Source organism: Myotis lucifugus, unplaced genomic scaffold, assembly GCF_000147115.1.
Source record: "Myotis lucifugus unplaced genomic scaffold, Myoluc2.0 scaffold_14, whole genome shotgun sequence".
NCBI classification, from domain to species: Eukaryota; Metazoa; Chordata; class Mammalia; order Chiroptera; family Vespertilionidae; genus Myotis; species Myotis lucifugus.
Window position 1 is genome coordinate 10,759,235 of NW_005871062.1, and position 20,376 is coordinate 10,779,610.

Below are 20,376 nucleotides of genomic sequence, written 5' to 3' on the forward strand. Positions count from 1 at the left end.
CTAAAAGTATTACAAAGGGTATTACATAAGTGTTGATCTATACTTTCATCAAAGTAGTTTCGCTTTGTGCTTAGGTCTCTATTTCTTATTATTAAAGTTGTGTACAAATTCTCTCAAAACCTGCTTGTACAGTGACATTACATTGAGAGTACAAGCTAGTTAAGTAACTTGTAATAAAAATATTACTTATTTAAAGTTTTTGGGCATTGTTTTATAACTTTTAAAAAAATACATTTTATTGATTTTTTTACAGAGAAGAAGGGTGAGGGATAGAGAGTTAGAAACATCGATGAGAAACATTGATCAGCTGCCTCCTGCACACTCCCTACTAGGTGTGTGCCCGAAACCAAGGTACATGCCCTTGATTGGATTCAATCCCAGGACCCTTGAGTCCACAGGCTGACGCTCTATCCACTGAGCCAAACCAGTTAAAGCTTTTGCTTTATAATTTAAAAAACACCTATAAACTCATATTCTCTTATATAGTACCTAGTAAGTGAATCTATATGTAATTCTAGCAATGTTTGTTGCAACTTTTCTTTTTTTCCTTATCAATTCTATATTATCACCAGTTCTTTTTTGAGTGAGGCAGTATGCATGGATTAGTAAAATAGATTCTGTTTGAAAGGTACTGTTCTAAATGCTTTGAGTGGATTATAAAAGCTTACCCTCACAATTCTTAAACATTAAACAATAGGAACAAAGGAATCAACGTGGACTCTCCCTCCAGTTTCTCACCTCACTCACCCAAAGACCTGGCTACCCAGATCGCTTCCAGAAGTTTAGCGCCTGTTATGCTTCATCCCAACCTCCCAGTATGGCATATCTCATCCTTGTCTCACTCATTTTTATTTTACTTTTTGTCATTCATTTCTGGGCTGACACAAATGTCACTTTCTCAGAGAGGTTCTCCTGGAACATGCTGTTAATCTGCGTCATTTTCTGTTCTATTACCCTCTTTTATTGTCTTCAGAACAATTAAAGTATATGAAATCATCTTATTTAGTTTGTGACTTTAGAAAACTAGTCCCCTCCTATCTGTCTTATTCATTGACATTTCCCCGAGTTAGTGGGTGGGATGGTGCAATCTTGTGAGTCAAGCCTCAGTCAGGAGAGGGCTGGACCCAAGCGCCGGGCAGGCTGAGGCTCCCACTGCTGGCTCTAAAATAAGCGTGCGCCAGAGCCCAAGGTCTGTTTGATGCCCGAAGTCGTAGCGCTACCAGCCCTGCCGTGTCCTCCCCTCCTCAGGAGCAGGGATGCCTCGGCCTTCCACGCACAGTTCAGTCTCTCCATTCTTCTTCTTCTTTTTTTTTTTTTAAATATATTTTATTGATTTTTTACAGAGAGGAAGGGAGAGAGATAGAGAGTCAGAAACATCGATGAGAGAGAAACATCGATCAGCTGCCTCCTGCACATCTCCTACTGGGGATGTGCCCGAAACCAAGGTACATGCCCTTTGACTGGAATCGAACCTGGGACCTTTCAGTCCGCAGGCCGACGCTCTATCCACTGAGCCAAACCGGCTTCGGCCAGTCTCTCCATTCTTATCACTGAAGGTCAAGGTGATGGTGGCGAAGTGCCCTTCTGGCCAAGATTTGAACCTCCTGCGACGCCAGAAGCAGACAAAGGTGGCAAGTCTCACCTGGAAGATGGCAATGTCACCGGGGAATTCACTGATCTGGTCCACGCTGTTTTCATCAGACAAATTGGGGATCTCCACATGTCCCTGTGCTGCATGACTTAGAGGTACCTGTCCAGTTAGTGTGATACTCCACTCTTAAAAGAAGATACGTTTGCCTTTGCGATTGCTAATGGACGCCTCTCCATCAAGTTTGTTCACTTCTGTCACCTCACACTTGCCTTCCTCATTTTGCACCGGCACTGCCAGGAACAGTGTTTTCATCTAATATGTGGACCAATTTGAAGCATCCCGCTCTGCCCGGTGCCAGTTGTTGACATTGGTGCCGTCTGCCCGCTCCTCCTTGATCACCCCACGTGGCCATCCGCTTTCCAATCATGACGTCACCAGGTTCCGAGCAGCCCCAACAACCACCTCAGTTCTGCCTGGCAGAGCACCCGGCAGTGCCTAGAAACTACTAGAAGCGGCCGCAGAACCCTCTGGTTTGCTTTTCCCTCCACCCCGCACCCGCCACTAATCTTTTATTTATTTACTATTGTTTAATAAAGTATTACAAGTAGCAGTACATATGTCTCCTTTTTTTCTTTACTGGAGAGCATTATGATAATCTACTTTTTGTACCTATAGATTAGCATATTTTGAACATTTGGTATAAGTGGGATTATATAATATGTAGTTTTTTGTGACTAGATTTTTTTTTCATGTTTTCAAGGTTCACCCATGTAGCATGTATCAATGCTTTATTTCTTTTAATGGCTGAAAAATATCCCATTACATGGACAGATAACATTTTATCATTTTATTTCCATTTATCAGTTAATAGATATTTGCTTTGTTTCTACTTTTTTTTTTAGCTATTATGAATAATTCTGCTATGAACATTTGAGTACAAATTTTTGTATGAGCATATGTTTTTATTTCTCTTGAATTTATATGTAGGAATGGCATTGCTAGGTCATATAGTAACTCTATGTTCAACACTTGAGGAGCTGCCAAACTGTTTTCTAAAGTATCTGCACCATTCCCCATTCTTTTGGGGGGTGGTATTTCTTTTTTAAAAATATATTTTTGTTGATTTCAGAGAGGAAGGTAGAGGGAGAGAGAGATAGAAACATCAATGATGAGAGAGAATCACCGATTGGCTGCCTCCTGCATGCTCCCCACTAGGGATTGAGTCCCCAACTTGGGGCATGTGCCTTTGACCGGAATCAAACCTGGGACCCTTCAGTCACCAGGCTGACGCTCTATCTGCTGAGTCAAACTGGCTAGGGCTGGGAGTGGTATTTCTTGTTTCTGAGAGAGCAGCAGTGATTCTACTAGTATTTAAGCCCAGGGAGGGCTGGAGCAGGGACTGTGTGTGCCGAAGAGCAGGGTCTGAGGTGGTCATTGAGGCTGAGGGTTCTCTGGTACATTAGATATCAGCTCCTAGGAATTCCAGAGGACGATGACTGTGATGATTGTGGAGGCCAAGAAGAGCAGGTAGAGGCGAAAGAGGAAGGTGTCCATCATGTGGCTGAACTGTACCCACAGGTCACTTAGCTGTGTCTTTGTCATTCCTGAGTCCCCATTTAGCTCTGCTTCTCTGGGCTCCAGATTCTTCCCTACCAACCCCCTGGGCTCTGTCAGGCCTGTGGAGAGGACAGAGACTCAGCCATGAAGTGGGATGGAAATATGATTAGAGAAGTTAGAGGCTGCGAAAGTTGAGAGAGTGTGGGCAGTGTGATTTCTCTTACCAGGCAGGTGGGTTGGGGTGAGTCTTGGACCCACGTTCTCCTTCCAGAGTGCAGTGGGGCAGAGTATCTTTGGGCTGGTGCAGTAGAGGAGCAGAGAGTGGAGCCACCCAGGCATGGATGGGGGTTGGGTGTTGGCCAGGTGCAGCAGGTAGGTGATAAAAATGGTCTCTAGCAAGCTGACCACCATCAGTGACAGGCACAGGGCAAAGTAGACACCTAGGGTGAGGGAGAGAGCACGCCAGAGTGAGGCAGGTCCAGAAGGACCTCTCCCTCCCTCCTCTTCTGTCTCACACAGAGAGCCTTTTTAGGTGCTTTCTTTCTCCTTTTTGCCTTATCTGCTCAGCAGGTCTAGCCAGGTCACCTGCCTACCCTGTCTCCTTTTTCCTTCTTCTCATTACCCAATAGTGGGGGGAGGGGATGCATACTGATGAGGGGGGTGCCACTGACAGGGAGTAACTCATTCATCATGAGCAGGAAGACGTTGTAGCCCAGCAGAAGGGTTATCTTGAATGGGGCACGGTTCTCGCTTTCTGCAGGCAGGAAGAAGCTGAGGGCATCAATGACCATCAGAAAGCTACTGGGCACCAGAAGGTTTATGATATAGCGTCTGGGTCTGCGCCTGATGGCCACCTGGTGGGGAGGAGAGAGCAGAGAGCCAGGTGAAGCTAGGAGACCTAAGGATGGCTCCAGCCCCTTCCTTTATTGGTATCCTCCTGAAACAAGGGCTGCTTCTGGGGCTGAATGACGAGGAGCAGCTTACATGTGACTAACAAGACTCCCCCATGCCCACCAAAGTAAACCAAGGCCAGAGCTGACAGGTTCAGAAAAAGGGACTGCTTTGGGGGACTCAGGAGAGAAGAAGAATGAGGGTTATGGTGCCCAGGGCTTTTCTGGTCTTGGGGCAAGAAGCAAGAGATCCCATGATGGAGGTCCAGGGGATGGATATCCCTTCCTGAATCTCCGGGCTTACATAGAACATGATCTGGTCAAAGAGACTAGAGCCCACAGACATATTTGGTTTGGCCTTGTTGATGCCCAGGAGCTCCCACTGCCCTTGTGTGCTGACAATGTCACGCGAGGTATCCGCTATCTCCCAGACTTCCTTTTCCATGCCCAGCAACAGGTTTTCCACTGCAAGGGAGACAAACATTCATTCAACATACTTTCAGTCCCGACTTGGGCAGGGCTCAGAGAGATGAATTAGAAAACTGTTTTAGCTACCTCTTTCAGACTGCCCTATAACATCACTTTCTTGCTGCTCAATTGCCTGTTTTTGATTATGGGCTTTCTCAGGAAGTCTTGTCCCAGCCTAAGTTCCCCACCCTACCATCCACACCCTCCCCAGTTAGCAAATACTCAACTGTCCCTTTTTATGCATTAAAATGACTTTGCTTATATGTACTTTTTTGTTGCCCCACTGGTTGATCTCATTTTACCTCAAACCAGAACCTCTACTGCCACTCACCTGTGTAGAGGAAAGAGCTAAAGGTGAACGTGCAGTTCTGCTGGTCAAAGGGGAAGTAGAAGATGTCCAGTCTACAGATGCTGGTTACCCGCATTGGTTTGCTATATACAATGTGACCATCACTAGACACATACGCCGAGAGGCCTTCCATGGTATGATCCACATCCATGCTAGGTGGCAGGAGGGGAGGGAGGCAAATGCTCTGGGTTTCACACCAGTTTAAGTTTCTCTCTTAAGGTAAGGCTTCCCAACGTTGCTCATTATGGCCACTCTGCCATCTTTTGTGCCCACCACTTTCCAATTTCTAGGGGAGAAGTTAACAAGCTGTGGTTGTGCTCCTCGCTGAAATCCATTTTTAGTGGCCCCAACAGAACGGGTTTGCCCTGCACTACCCTGGTCTTCTCCTTGCAGAAGGGTTTTCCCCTCCAGTTTCCCAGCCCTGATACCCACGATTCCACAATGAAGATGTCTGGTAGCCACAGGTTCTCAGTTGTCACAGTGAGTTTATTGATATGACCACATTCTTCTGGGTCCCAGCTGATGAATGGGTTATTCCAGGTCTAGAGCACAAGACACAGAGGGATGGTATGGCTGGAACCTGGAGCTAGTTATGCCAGCATCTCCTGCCCTTCCATTCCCTTAAAAATATATACATATGTATGTATATCTTCGAAATGTATGTACTCAGGATATACAGTGGGGCCTTGACTTACGAGTGTCCCGACTAACGAGTTTTTTTGAGATACGAGCAGTCTCTCGGCCAATTTTTTGCTTTGAGTTGCGAGCTAAAATTCGGGTTACGAGCCAGCTTCAGATACCCCACCGCTAGTTGGCGCAGCCAACGTCACAGTGAACGCCACAACATCAGCCCAGCATCACGTGTCTCACTCGTTCACTTTAATGATTTGACATACGAGTAATTTGAGTTACGAGCTCCATCACGGAACGAATTAAACTCGTAAGTCAAGGCCCCACTGTATGATAAAACTTCAACCATTCCAGAAAGTTATAATATAAAAAGAAATCTTCTCCCTCCTCAACACTCCCACTCAGTCCATATCCCCAACTCAGTTCCATTATTAACAGTTTCTTGTGTATCATTCTAGAAAAAAATTAATACATATTCCAGCGTTCACTTTTATTTATACAGATAGAATCATACTATGCACGTTGTTATGCATGCTGCTTTTCTGAGCTCATTTTGAACTCTGATTAGTCTTCTAATCCTCATGATAATGCCTCCTCTTCTCTAATTAACAAAAGTCTTACTGGATTTCACTTTCCACTCCGGGAAATCTTTTTTTTTTAAAAATATATTTTATTGATTTTTTACAGAGAGGAAGGGAGAGGGATAGAGAGCTAGAAACATTGATGAGAGAGTAACATCGATCAGCTGCCTCCTGCACACCCTTGACTGGGGATGTGCCCACAACCAAGGCACATGCCCCTGACCAGAATCGAACCCGGGACCCTTCAGTCTGCAGGCCGACGCTGTATCCACTGAGCCAAACCGGTCAGGGCCACTCAGAGAAATCTTAAGCTGGGTGTTAGATACATTTGGGCCCTGAAACTTCCGTGGGGGCTTCCAACTGTATTGTCCTTCTTCTTGTATTTTCCATCTGTCTTTGATTGGCAGCCCAGAAAACTATTTGTCATCAGCATTGGCCCCATTCTGGTTGGATGTGTCTATGCCTTTGGGCACTGTCAATTGCAACAAATGTGATTTTTGCAACAAAGCCAGAAAAAAAAAGGGAAGGAGAAAAAGAGAAGAAAGCAGAAGTTACATACCAAATCTAACCACAGAAATGATGTCAGCAGCTGAAGTTGTGCATCCTGAACAAACAAACAGACAAACAAAAAACCATTTAGGATGATTAATGCCACAAAATCAGGTCCTAGTCTACCTCCTCCTTTTGTTTCCTAAGTGGTCCTATGTGACAGTTCAGCTTCTCATTCACAAGTTCCAAATGAAAGGTAGGTCAGAAAAATGTAGGTTGAATGAAAAGTATAGGGGGAAAAACAGCATGGGGACTCACTGGGAATATGTTTTTTATAGACTATCCCCATAAGGCCAGGACTCAAGGACAAGTGTTCCCTGCAGAAAGGTCACTGCAGCATTCCCCTTCGTGTCTCTCCACCCCATAGGATGAACACCTAATTTGTACAACATCCAGGGACTCATTGCTCACCACTGGACTAGAGCAACGTTGGGTTAACAGGTTAAAGACCCTTTGTTCCCTATTAGCAGCCTATGGAAAAAAATGTAGTCAGCACTTACCACTTCCAAGATGGCAGACAGAGTGAAGGAGATGTTGACCTGAGTAGGGATGCTATAATTGATGACTGGACGGAAGTTCTTCTGTTTAAATACAGTTTGGAAGGCAAGAGGGTCCACCCCATGCTGATCAAAACCTGAGCAGTTGATGGTGAAAGTGTTCGCCCTTCCTGCAGAGAGCAGAGACCTTGTGAGATGCGGACAGGGCTTTTGTGTTTCCTAAGTGAGAGGACTGCCCGGGCTGGGGTCTGAGAGCCTCTCTGCAGAGATAAACATGAAGACGTGGGGTGAGGCATCTGAGCCCCTCTTTCTCGAAGGCCAAGCTCTTTCTGCCGGGGCTGGGAAGATAGGCTGGTTTGGTAGGCAAATGGCGGAAGCTGATGTGGTGAGCTGACCTTTCAGGGCTCAGACCTCAGACCTCTCTTCCTGAGCTTTTGCTCCCGTATAAAGTCTACCCAAATGTGTATGCAAACAGCCTCTCCGGGGAGTCTTATTCCTTCCATAGTTGCAAACTTTAGATGCACTTAAAGTTTTGGCTCTTGTTTGGCCATACTCTTTCCTCTCTAGCTCTCTTAGGATTCTTCCTCATAGTCACTGACCAGAATTTCCCTACCATCTTCTCAATTTTCCTTTCCCACTTTCATGTTTTCCCACTTCCTTGAAAGGAAAAGTTTGGAGAGACAGAAACATGAGCGTGATGTGAAATATGCGGAGACTTAAGGACGCTTTATTCAATGTGAATTTATTGACTGCCCACTGTGTGCTGTGCTCTGTGCCCTGCTCAAATTCAGTGACTTCCTCTAAGATCCGTGGGTGCCATTTTCATCATCACCATCTTGAGAAGATCTCTTTGATCATTCACCATGTGGTTGGTGAAGCTATGCAATAAACTGTAAAAGCCCTTCTGCCCACCTCACCTGCACCCCAATCCCAGATGGCTCCATGGATATTCCTGTACCATAGCCCAGCAAGTTCTTTCCCAAGACCTTCCACTATCTTGCCAGACCAGTTAACTCATAAGGCATATATCCAAACTAAGGAGAAAGGGGGAAGCAAATGCTCTCCTCTTCCCTCCATATACCTTTTCCACAAGATCTTCCCATGTTAATGGGACCAAGCTACCCTGTTCATACCTTCTATATCTTGGTAGAAAGGAGAAGTTGGACATTATAAAGGGGTGGAATTGGACAGGTGATAAAATGGTAGGACAGACAGTTTGGTAGCTACCTATACAGGCAAATGAGAGAGGGGCTGTGTTTACCGATCAGTGAAATGCGTTTTTCATCTATCCCCAAAGGAAACCAAAACATACATACGACAAAGAAAGGAAATGTTTAACTCAATTATTTTAGATACACTCTACTAGTTCTGGGGAATGAGAGAGTTCCTGGATTTCCCCCAGAAAATATTCCCATCTTTCTCTATTCTTGCCCATCTTACCTTGAAGCAGAAGGCTGGCAGTGAGGCAAAGGAAGAGACCCCCCCTACTGGACCACCCCCCTTCCATCCTCCTCTTCTGAACTCTTCTGTGGGGACTCACCAGGAGCCCCCAAACCCTTGAGCTTAAAGGAGCTCAGACCACACCTTGGTTCCTGGTTTTGAATACCGCTCATGACAGGTGACCACTCCCTGGTGAGAGGCTGTGGCAAGAGAGGTCACGATAGAGTGTCCTGCTTTGCCCCAGTTCAGGTATGTCTTCTGAGCTCCAGGAAGGGAAGAAGTTAGGCCAAGGTTTAGCAACCTTGTCTAATGAGTGGTTTTACATCTGAGTTCCAAGTACTTTTTAAGGAAAATGGGTGACTTGAGAGATGGGACAGGTGAGGCCATTGATGAAGGCCTCATGAGGTCCTTCTGGAAGTTACTGTGCCTCAGAGAACGTGCATGGAACCCTGAGAGAGGGACAGTTATGCAGGGACCTGTTAGTTTCAGAAGGCAAGAACATGTAATTATTGTGTTGATGGGTAAAGTGAAGTTAATGAAACTCTTTTTTGCATAGTAACAAAGCTCTAGAAATGCATCCTTTGTCCAATTGTGGACATTAGTGATTATTGCCAATATTGAGATAAGTAGCTTGATTGAGAAGTTAAGTTCCTTCCTTGTTATATAAACCTGACTGACAGATCTCTGTCTCCACAGTTAGCACCATAGTGTGGGTCTGCATTATGCCCTGTTCGCGCCCTATTAGAATAGCTTATTGATTAGATGTCTTCTAGATATTTAGTCCATCCCCTTCCAGTCTAATCCTTCATTTTGCCATTCTCCTAAAACAGAACTGTCCTGCTTATCCTTCCTTATCTAAAGTTTCCAAAAGCCTACATCCCTGAGGCCACCAGGGAATGTGTGGAAATAAAAAATCATTTGATGAGCTTTTTGAAAATACCTGCACTCACACCTTCCCACACCTATAGAAGTGTGTATGTGTGTGTGTGTGTGTGTGTGTGTGTGTGTGTGTGTGTGTGTGTTTAAAAGCCCTAGCCAGTTTGGCTCAGTGGATAGAGCGTTGGCCTGTGGACTAAAACGTTCAGGTTCTATTCCAGCTCAGGGCATATACCTCGGTTGCAGGCTCAATCCCCAGTATGGACCATGCAGGAGGCAGCCAATTGGTGATGTTCCTTTCTCATTGATGTTTCTATCTCTCTTTCCCTCTCCCTTCCTTTACTCTCTAAAAATCAATAAAAATATTTTTAAAATGCCCTGACTGGTGTGGCTCCGTGGATAGAGCGTCGGCCTGCGGACTGAAGGGTCCCAGGTTCGATTCCGGTCAAGGGCATGTACCGTGGTTGTGAGCACATCCCCAGTGGGAGGTGTGCAGGAGGCAGCTGATCGATGTTTCTCTCTCATCGATGTTTCTAACTCTCTATCCCTCTCCCTTCCTCTCTGTAAAAAATCAATAAAATATATTAAAAAATATTTAAAAAATAAATAAAAGCTCCCCAGATAGTTCTGATTCACACTCATTTCATTGATAATAGAAGTGTTGGTGAGGCTGTAGGGCCACAGGAACTCCTATGCACTGTGGGTGGGAGTAAAACATTTGGAAAACAATTTATCATGGTCTCATAAAATAGAAGATGTATATATCATAAGACCCAGTGAATTCTCCTCCTGGGTATATTCTAGCACTGTACTGCTGGTCCCATGTGGCTATTAAAATTTAAATGAACTAAAATTAAAAATTAAGTTCCCCCGTCACAATAGCAACATTATTTTTTCTTTTTCACAATAGCCATATGTCAAATGTTCAATAACCACACGTACAGTATATTAGTGCAGAATTATGTAATGGAATACTATGCAACAAAAAGATTTATTAACTTTACCCATCAACATGGTTAAATTCAAGAGCATACTATATTTTTTCTTTGTTATTGAATTTATTTGGGTGACATTGGTTAATAAAATTATATAGGTTTCAGGTGTACAATTCTGTAATACATCATCTGTATATTGTATTGTATGTTCACCATCCCCAGTCAAGTCTCCTTCCATCACCATTTATCCCCCTATATTCTCCTCTTCTACCTCTCCCTACCCCTTTCCCTCTGGTAATCACCATACTGTTGTCTGTGTCTATGAGTTTTTTGTTTTGTTTTGTTTGTTTAATCCCTTCATCTTTTTCACCCTCAAGAGCATAATATTGAATGATTAAAAACAAGCTGCAAAATATATGAAGTATGATGTTACATAACATGTGTGCATTCTAAAGTATACATATTTAAACAATATATTGTTTAAAATTCATGCATATGCAGTAAAACCGAAACAAAAAGTAAGAGAATAATAAATGCAAAATTCAGTACAGTTATCTATTTGGAGGAAAGAGAGATGGATATGCTTGTGAAGGCCCTTGTGGAAGACTTCAAAGACATTAGTAGTTGTAGGTGGGGTATGTAGAAGGACTTTAACTTTTCATTTTACATTGTTACATAATATTTAAGTTTTTTTCATCATGGGCATATTTTATTTTATTTTTCATTACAATTAACATTCAATATTATTTTATACTAGTTTCAGGGATATAGCATAGTCATTAGACATTTATATAATTTTTGAAGTGATCACCTGATAATTCTAGTACCCACCTGGCACTACATAGCTATTACAATAGTATTGGCTATATTCCCTATGCTGTACTTTACATCCCTGTGACTATTTTTTAACTACCAATTTGTACTTAAAAAATATATATCTTTTTATTGATTTTCAGAGAGGAAGGGAGAGGGAGAGAGAGATAGAAACATCAATGATGAGAAAGAATCATTGACTGGCTGCTTCCTGTAGGCCCCCTATGGGGGATCAAGCCTGCAACCCAGGCATGTGCCCTGACTGGGAATCAAACTGGTGACCTCTTGATTCATAGGTTGATACTCAACCTCTGAGCCACACCGGCTGGGACCAATTTGTATTTCTTAATCCCTTTACCTTTTGTTGTTGTTGTTAATCCTTAGGATATTTTTTTTCCATTGATTTTTTTAAGAGAGAGTGGAAGGAGGCAAGGGGGAGAGAGAGAGAAAGAGAGAGAGAGAGAGAGAGAGAGAGAGAGAGAGAGAGAGAGAGAGACTGATGTGAGAAAGGCACATTGATTGGTTGCCTCTGCACACCCAACTGGGGCTGGGAATTGAACCTGCAACGAAGATATATGCCCTTGACTGGGAATTGAACCCGAGACCTTCCGATACCTGGGCCGATGCTCTAACCCTGAGCACACTGGCCAGGGCTCTTAAGTCCTTTATCTTTTTCACCCAGCCCCTCAACCCCCTTCCCATCTGGCAACTATCAGTTTATTTGTATCTATGAGTCTGTTTGTTCATTTATTTTGTTCTTTAGATTCCACAAATAAGTGAAATCATATGGTATTTGATTTCTTTGTCTGACATTTCACTTAGTACAATACCCTCTAGGTCCATCCTTGTTGTCACAATTGGTAAGATTTTATTATTTTTTTATGGCTGGTTAATATTCCATTGTATATCTGTATTACATCTTCCTTAAAAAAAATCCTCACCTGAGGATGTGCTTATTGATTTTGGAGAGAAGGGAAGGGAGAGAGTGAGAGAGAAACATTAATGTGAGAGAGAACATCAACTGGTTGCCTTCCTTAGGTGCCCTGATGTGGGATTGAACCTGCAACCTAGGTATGTGCCCTGACCTGGAATCAAACCCAAAAACTTTTGCTATACAGGACAACATTCCAACCAACAGAGACTCACTGGCCAGGGTTGTACCATCTCTTCTATATTCAATCGTCTATGGGGGTGGGGCACTTAGGTTGCTTCCATATCTTGGCTATTGTAAATAATGCTGCAATGAACATAGGGTGCATATATCTTTTCAAGTTAGTGTTTTGGATTTCTTCAGATAAAAACCCAGAAGTGGAATTGCTGGGTCATAAGGTAGTTTTATTTTAAAATTTTTGAGGCCCCTCCATACTGTTTTCCATAGTGGCTGCACCAATTTTCAGTCCCACCAACAACGCAGGAGGGTTCCTCCATGGGCACATTTTAAGAACAGTTATATTGAGGTATAATCGATATAAAATAAGCTATTTCAACACTACACTCTGACAAGTTTTGGTAATGTATACACCTGTGAAACCATCATCACAATCAAGATAACGAACAGTTTATTATCTTCCAAATTTTCTATGTGACCCTTTGGAATCGCTCTCTCTTGCCCTTCCCCACTCCATTCTGATTGCCAGGTGACCACAGATCTGTTACTACGCATTGCTTTAACATTTCCTAGAATCTTTGTATCCTTTCTTCTTTCCTTATACTATGTTTATTTAAAGCTACACATTTCCTTTGAAATATTTACCACTGACATTTTAATATGTACTATCTTCAACTGTAGGGATTTAAAAAAAATTCAATAATTTATTTGTTGGAATTATGAGTTATTTAGAAATATACTTTTTAGTCTACAAATGTATAAGAGGGTAGTTATTTTTTTGTTAATCATTTCTAGTGTAATTGTGACTAAAGAGGCAGCATAGAAAATTGGTTATGAACTTTAGAAGTTACAGCAAGAATCTCGTTGGGATCTTTCTCAGCAGACTTCTCCAGCCAACAGCAGCAGCCCTCCAGGAATGCGCAATTAAAATGTGTACGGGCCACCCCAAGAGACTGAGGGACATGACCTGGCTGAGCCTACACAGTCACCAAACCTAGTAACGTTATGCTGAGGCTTCCAGGTCAAGAGGAACATTTTTTTCAAAACCCCTTAATCACGAGGAGTCATGTCTGTTGTTTTTTCTCTCCCATTCCCAGTAAGAGACAGTCACAGGATGTGAAGAACAGTAACACTGAAGATAAAGGACACCTCCTTCACCCATCAAAAGATGGTGCTGAGAAAGCATTTAATTTCTATGCCCATCTTTTTACACAGGATTTCAAGTCCATACTGTGAGAATAAACAAGTCATCTTTTCTGTCAAAGAACAATTTAGACAGCCGCCATTTTGGACTGCGTGACTTGGCAGCCGCCATGTTGGCCGCATGGCTTGCAGCTCCCCTGGGGGCTACCATCTTGAAACAGCAAAGGCCAACCCCTCCCTTTGAATCAGCCAATCGTGAAAGACTGTGCCCTGAGCTCCAATCAAGAGCAAGGGACAGGTCACCTGCGTCAGGGGTTATAAATCCCGGGCAGACCACCTGCTCGGTGTGGGCCTGCTTCCAGACCATGTGTGCCCACCCTTCTACGTAGAAGTAAAGATGTTTGCCATGCCGCCTGGCTCCAGAGTATGTTTTTTTTTTTTTAATTAAAAAAAATTTTTTTAAATTGATTTTAGAGAGGAAGGGAGAGGGATAGAGAGAGAGAAACATCAATGATGAGAGAGAATCATTGATCGGCTGCCTCTTGCATGCCCCCTACTGGGGATTGAGCCTGCAACCCAGGCATGTGCCCTTGGCCGGAATCGAACCTGGGACCCTTGAGTCCGCAGGCCGACGCTCTATCCACTGAGCCCAACTGGCTAGGGCTCCCGAGTATGTTTTATGCTCTACCAGGACCCCTGACTTGGGGGGGGGCTCGCCTTATTTCTAACAATATCTAAGAGGGAACCCACCAAGGACCTTCCAAGTCCAGACAGTAGAAACTGCCCTGCTGCTAAGCCTCACAAGTCTTGCTAAGACCAAAATACTACCCCATGGAAAGGATGGGGATTGAAATTGGAAGCTATAGTTCAGAAGATCATGGTCCCCAAATATTAGGAGTGTGTCTTCAAACAGTGCAGAGATGGAGGGAGACATAGTTGCCCTGGATGACATACTGTCTCTGAAGTGGCCCTCCCGAAGGTGGGAGTGTTGCTGCTCAGGATGCTGAGATGGAAAGAGAAAAAGTTAGGTGGTATCAGACCCAGTCTGTCCAACAAACCAGGAGTTGAACGTAGAAATGTTCCTTGAGAGGTCTTTCAAGGAGAGGTATGGCAGTGGGGACCACAAAGTGAAGACAGAGACACACCCAGATCTGGTCACTGCTGGAAAGAAACCCCCTGGTACCAGGGCATCCGCAACCTCACAGAAATCTGGGAGTAATCTAGGGAGACCAGATAGTTCCTTAAGTGGGGCAGCAGCTTGAATCTTTTCTGATTCAAAGAATGTACCTCCAGTGGGTGTACTAGCCCCTGAGGCAAACCCCAAGGCTGAAGGGAAGGAGACTGATACAATGACCATTTCCCCCAAACAAGAGGGTTTCCCTTCAGGAAGGAAGAAGGGGAGACCCACTGGCAGTGTGAATAAGCAAAAGAAGCAGAAACGGGCCACTGCCCAAGCCCCCCTCAACCCCCTCAAACACCGGAAGGCTCTGCAGATGGAGAGCCAAAGCCAAAAAAGCAGAGGCAACGGAGGAAGAGAAGGGGCACAGCCAAGGAAGTGGAAAACCAAATAAGCAGTTCCCAGTGTGGAACCCCAAGAACCTCAGATCAAACTAAAGAATGCCACCCAGCCACTGGATAAGACTGATGCCAAGAACAAGCCTTTCCCCCCTTATATCCATGCAGTAAACTAATGCGAACTTGGAGCTGTGTGTACAATCACCAACGCTGAAGAAGAACAGACTAAATTGCTGAGGGGTCAGAGGGCAGAGGTCTCTGACCTTCCACCCATCAGCACTGAAAGCAAGGTGCTCTCAGCCTGTTCCTTCATGCTGCAGGGACCTGTGGTGACAGGCAGTCTTCTGTTATGGGGCCCCTGGTTTGCTGGCTGCGTGGCAAGTGCGATAGTTACCAGAAACACGGGTGATCTCTTTTATCCCCAATATTATGCAGCTACTCTACCGAAGAACCCACCTCCTAAGAGGGCCACAGAAATGCAGAGCAAAGTGTAAGGGAGAGAAGAATGAAAGGAAAGTAGTTTGTGAACTCAAGATTCCTGAGACTAGGAATCTAAGCAGATCTTTCTTCAGCAAGTATGAGGAAATAGGCAAGAGATGTGTTCTTAACTTAGTAGGAATTAAGTAAGCAGGTAGAATTACTGCTCTTTTGGTATCTAGCAAAGGTCATAATAGAACAGGGTGGAACAGGTAAGTGAAACCTGGGCATGGAAAATGTTGGCTTTGGCCCTAGCGAGTTTGGCTCAGTGGATAGAGCGTCGGCCTGTGGACTGAAGGGTCCCAGGTTCGATTCCGGTCAAGGGCACATGTCTGGGTTGTGGGCTCAATCCCCAGTAGTGGGTATGCAGGAGGCAGCCAATCAATGATTCTCTCATCATTGATGTTTCAATCTCTCTCCCTTCCTCTCTGAAAACAATAAAAATATGTTTTTGTTTTTGTTCTTTTTTTAAAAGAGAAAATGTTGGCTTTGGGTAGCTAGGCAGAATCACTCAATTACTCTCAGGGAGAGTATCTTAATGACCTATTTCATAATTGCATTTACCTTCAGGATGCTAAATTGTGCCTTTATAAGTCCTCCTGCTTGCTTACTGAGAAGCTCCAAACCTTTCTGGTGGTTCCCTGAGAAAGGTAGCCAGCCACACATGTTAGGAAACATCTTCATGGTGTATTTAAAAAGTGCTACTTATTTTGTATAGATTTCTACAACCATGCTTTATATGTGAAATAATCTGTGTGAGGGTTATTAACTCTGTTTCACTTCTTATTTTAGACCACAAGGCTCACCTCAGACCTAATTTATGAACAGGTTGTGTTGTTTTTTGTTTTTTGTTTTTTTTGCAAAGGACATTGCCAATTATAACAATTTTGGCACAGAAAACCTAGTCACATATCCATAAGATGGGGAAAAAAATTGCAAGATAACATCTAGAGAAATATAAATGTGGAGGTGGGAAAAGAAAAAAAATGGTGCAATGTGATCTTAAGAAATTTGAAATTTCTCAACTATGTGGCAAACACTCTTCATTTTAAGTTATTGTAAAAGTCAAGGACAAGGTTCTGAAGGAGAAATATGTTCCAAGTGATGGAAAGAAGGAAACATAAGAGAATCTGTAAGCAGAAATGCCTTCACTAGTGTATAAGTAACATGTCTAAGAACTCAAAGATAGTTAAATTCACATATAAAAATGGGCTGCTAACTTTCCACATTAGTTAGGGAAAAATAAAATGAACTATACCAGGATGGGATAAAGGGATTACACCTAGAGCTAGAAAAATAGTGGTTCTTTTTTAAAAAATATATATTTTTTATTATTGATAGTATTACAGATATCTCTCATTTTCTCCCCCTGCCCCCTCTTCCTCTAAAATAGTGCTTCTTGATTGGCTAGCATACATTCATATATTAACACTTCAACAAGTCTGTATTAAGCACCTATGCTATGTCAGGCATGGTACCATATACTGAGCTATAAAAATGGATGAGAGCCCCAGCCAGTTTGGCTTAGTGGATAGAGCCTCGGCTTGTGGACTGACGGGTCCTGGTTCCATTCTGGTCAAGGGCATGTACCTGGGTTGCAGGCTCCTCCCTGGCCCGGGCCCTGGTCGAGGCATGTGCAAGAGGCAACCAATTGATGTGTTTCTCTCACATTGATGTTTCACTCTGTCTCTTCCTCTCTCTCTAAAGATCAATGGAAAAATATCCTCTGGGGAGGATTAAAAAAATGGATAAGATTTGTACCTGATCTTTAGAAAAGCACACTCTCTTAGGGGAGATACAAATGTAAATAGATCCCTGAAATGTATTCACCTAATTGAAATATAATTCAGATATATTTTTTGGTATGCTTTTACTTTCCCTTTCAGTTTCTGTCTGTCCTCAAGGCCTTGTTCCCAGCTAGCTGTTAAAATCCTCCTCAGGATAATAACTGCTGATGAAGGTAAGAAGTGCTATTAATAGGGAATTCTTTTTTTTTTTTTAAAGGGGGGGGCGGGGAGACCAGGAGTGGGTTGGAAGAGTTTAATGGGGAAAAAAGGATGGCTTATGTAATACTTTCAACAATAAAGATTTAAAAAAATATATGGGGTTTTATTCCATTGTATACTAGTATATGTACCACTTCTTCTTTATCCATTCATCTACTGATGGACACTTAGGTTGCTTCCAAATCTTGGCTATTGCAAATAATGCTTCAATGAACATATGAATATATATGTCTTATTATTATTTTTAAATGTGTATGTCTTTTAAATGGTATTTTGGGTTTCTTTGGATAAATACCCAGAAGTGGAATTGCTGGGTTCTTTCTTGTCTCTTGTTATAGTGTTTGTTATAAGTATTGCTACTATAGCTTCTTTTTTTCCCACGTCCATTTTCTTATTTCTTTTTTTAAAATATATTTTTATTGATTTTTTTAGAGAGAGGAAGGGGGAAGAGAGAGAGAGAGAGAGAGAGAGAGAAACATCGATTGGCTGTGTCCTGCCCGGGCAAGTGCCCTGACCTGGAATTGAACCAGCAACTTCTTGGTGCATGGGCAATTTCCATTTTCATGAACTATCTTTTTCCATTCTTTACTTCTAGTCTGTGTGTGTCTATTGATCTAAAGTGAGTCTCTTGTAGACACCATACATAAGGATCTTGTTTTGTTACCCATTTGTAACGGGAACCCAAGTTCGGCTGCCTGCCACCAGGAAAACCAAATTCGTAAAACAGATGCTGGTGAAGAAGGAAAGAGGTTTATTCAAATGCAGGCATCTCGAGAAGATGGACTCTTGTCACAAAGTCCATCTCAACATCTCAGTGCAAGCAGAGGTTTTTATAAGGCGGGAGAGGGAAAGCAGAACAAAGAGTGGGGTTGAAAAGTTCTCTACATGCAGGCCAGCATAGTCCATTCTGATGAGGATCTTGAAACTGGTTATGTGATGGTCTGGTGTGTATCACCCTGGTCTTCATCATCCTGGTTCTATGGTTGAAGGTCAGTAAATCTCCTGGAACTGGGATGACTGTCGGTCTGGGTTGCATCTTCTGAAGTTAGTTCCTAGTATTCTTATACAAATATGCTGCTTATCTATAAGTTACATATTAGTCAGAGTCTGCATTTATCGAAACAACATCAAAAGAATGGTGGGGTGGGGTAGGTTACAATTTCCCACTGTTACACATTCAGTCACCATACATCTTTTGATTGAAGTATTTAATCTATTTGCATTTAAATTAATTGTTGATAGATATGTATTTAATGCCATTTTATTATTCATATTTTTATCTTTCTTCTTCTTTTTCTTAAAGAAGACCCTTTCAAATTTCTTGTGATACTAGTTTGATGGTGGTGAACTCAGTAGTTATTCTTGCCTGGAAAGCTCTTTATCTGTCCTTTGATTCTAAGTGATAGGCAGGAATAAAAACAATAAAATCTTGCCGTCTGCAGCAACATAATGAATCTAGAGGGTATTGCGCTGAGTGATATAAGTCAGATAGGAAAAGATAAATGCCATATGATTTCACTTATATGTGGAATCTAAAAAAACAAATTACATGAACAAGCAAGACAGAAATAGACTCATAGATACAGAGCACATTTTGATGATTGCCAGATGAAAGAGGGGTTGGAGAGGATGGGTGAAAAAGTGAAGGGATTAAAAAGTACAAATTGGTAGTTACAGAACAGTCATGGGGATGTAAAATACAGCACAGGGAATATAGTCAATAATATAGTAATAATTATGTGTGGTGTCAAGTAGCTACTGGAAATATTGGAGGGATTATTTTGTAAATTATGTAAATTTCTAATCACCAGGTTGTACATCTGAAACTAATATAATATTATACAACAACTGTAATTGAAAAGTAAAAAAATTAAACATTTTAAATATGATTTTTGATAGTAAAAGTAATATTTGTTCATTGAAAACAGTTAAGAAAATATAGTTAAATATATAAAAGAAAACAGCAATCACTCATAATCCCAATTCCATTATCCAGCACAAAATTTGCTCATGTTTTGGTGTTTAGACATCCATACCTTTTTCTCTACATTTCTCTCTAGCGCTTTTTTTTCCCCTACAGAAATAATATGTACATACTGTTTTGTAACTTGTTTTCTCCACTTTATATACCATGGACCTGTTTCCATGTTTATGAACATAGATCTATATTCCCACTTTAGATGGCTACAAGGCATTCCATCATGTGGCTGCATGACAATTTACTTAACTTGAACTCTGAGGTCCTTGACTGCCTTCCTGGCCCTCCTCCAAGCATGTGTATTCAGACTGCCCTCTCTGTTTGATTTTGTGGAATCAGAGGAATCTGTCAGAATTTTTAAAAATGACACAATATTTATTTCAAAGAGCAATTTACGAAATGAGAGAGGTAAAGGAAAATGAAAATGATTGATGAAAGAAATATTTTGCAATTATAACCATTTTATAGTAATTTCTTGCAAATGAGACTTTACCTTTGTAATCTTTTAAACTCTGAAAGTGTCTGAAAGACTTAAAATCAAATAATATTACGATACACTGTTTAGGGTGAAGTGTCAAAACTTCTGCAGGAGGACTCTCCACCCCAGAGTTTGTGGACCTATCATAAAGGTACTGAGGGGTCAGTGCTTCCTGGAAAGTTGTTTATTGGGTCAATCAATCAAGGAGAGACTGCACTGACCTGGATCTCAATGGATAAGGAAGTCAGAGTTAAGTTAGGTGTGGCTGAGGGACACTAAACTTGTGCAGGAATGATGACCATGGAATACGAGAGGACTATGGCTGTTCTGAACCTACTCGGTAGGGCTGTGTTGAAGTTTTGAGAATATAGAAGAGGACATGGTAGTCACTGGAGAAGTGGCTAAGATTATGAAAGAGGTCAGAGTTTGGCTGGCCCTAATACAAGGAGAAACTCAAACTGTGGTTTGCAGGGAGAGATGGACGTGGATGTCAGC

The 20,376-nt window shown here is 42.4% G+C and overlaps 1 protein-coding gene across 1 annotated transcript; it reads right to left on the reverse strand.

The window, feature by feature from the left end:
- Positions 1-3,064: 3,064 nt before the first annotated feature.
- On the reverse strand, positions 3,065-8,619 carry LOC102420400 (5-hydroxytryptamine receptor 3C-like). Its single transcript, XM_006084858.1, has 9 exons — positions 8,553-8,619; positions 7,116-7,282; positions 6,626-6,670; positions 5,288-5,397; positions 4,838-5,007; positions 4,343-4,503; positions 3,798-4,002; positions 3,373-3,588; positions 3,065-3,267 (listed from the first exon to the last, which is right to left on the reverse strand). The coding sequence occupies exons 1-9, from the start codon at positions 8,617-8,619 to the stop codon at positions 3,065-3,067; spliced, it is 1,344 nt and encodes a 447-aa protein (XP_006084920.1).
- Between the last annotated feature and the right edge of the window lie 11,757 nt (positions 8,620-20,376).

Coding starts and splice junctions, on each gene's coding strand:
- LOC102420400 (XM_006084858.1), bottom strand. CDS start 8,619: ATGGAAGGGGGGTGGTCCAGTAGGGGGGGTCTCTTCCTTTGCCTCACT. Junction 5,398..6,625: donor CATTTCTGTGGTTAGATTTG/GTATGTAACTTC, acceptor CTTGTGCTCTAG/ACCTGGAATAACCCATTCAT. Junction 4,504..4,837: donor TAGCTCTTTCCTCTACACAG/GTGAGTGGCAGT, acceptor TCTCCCTTGCAG/TGGAAAACCTGTTGCTGGGC.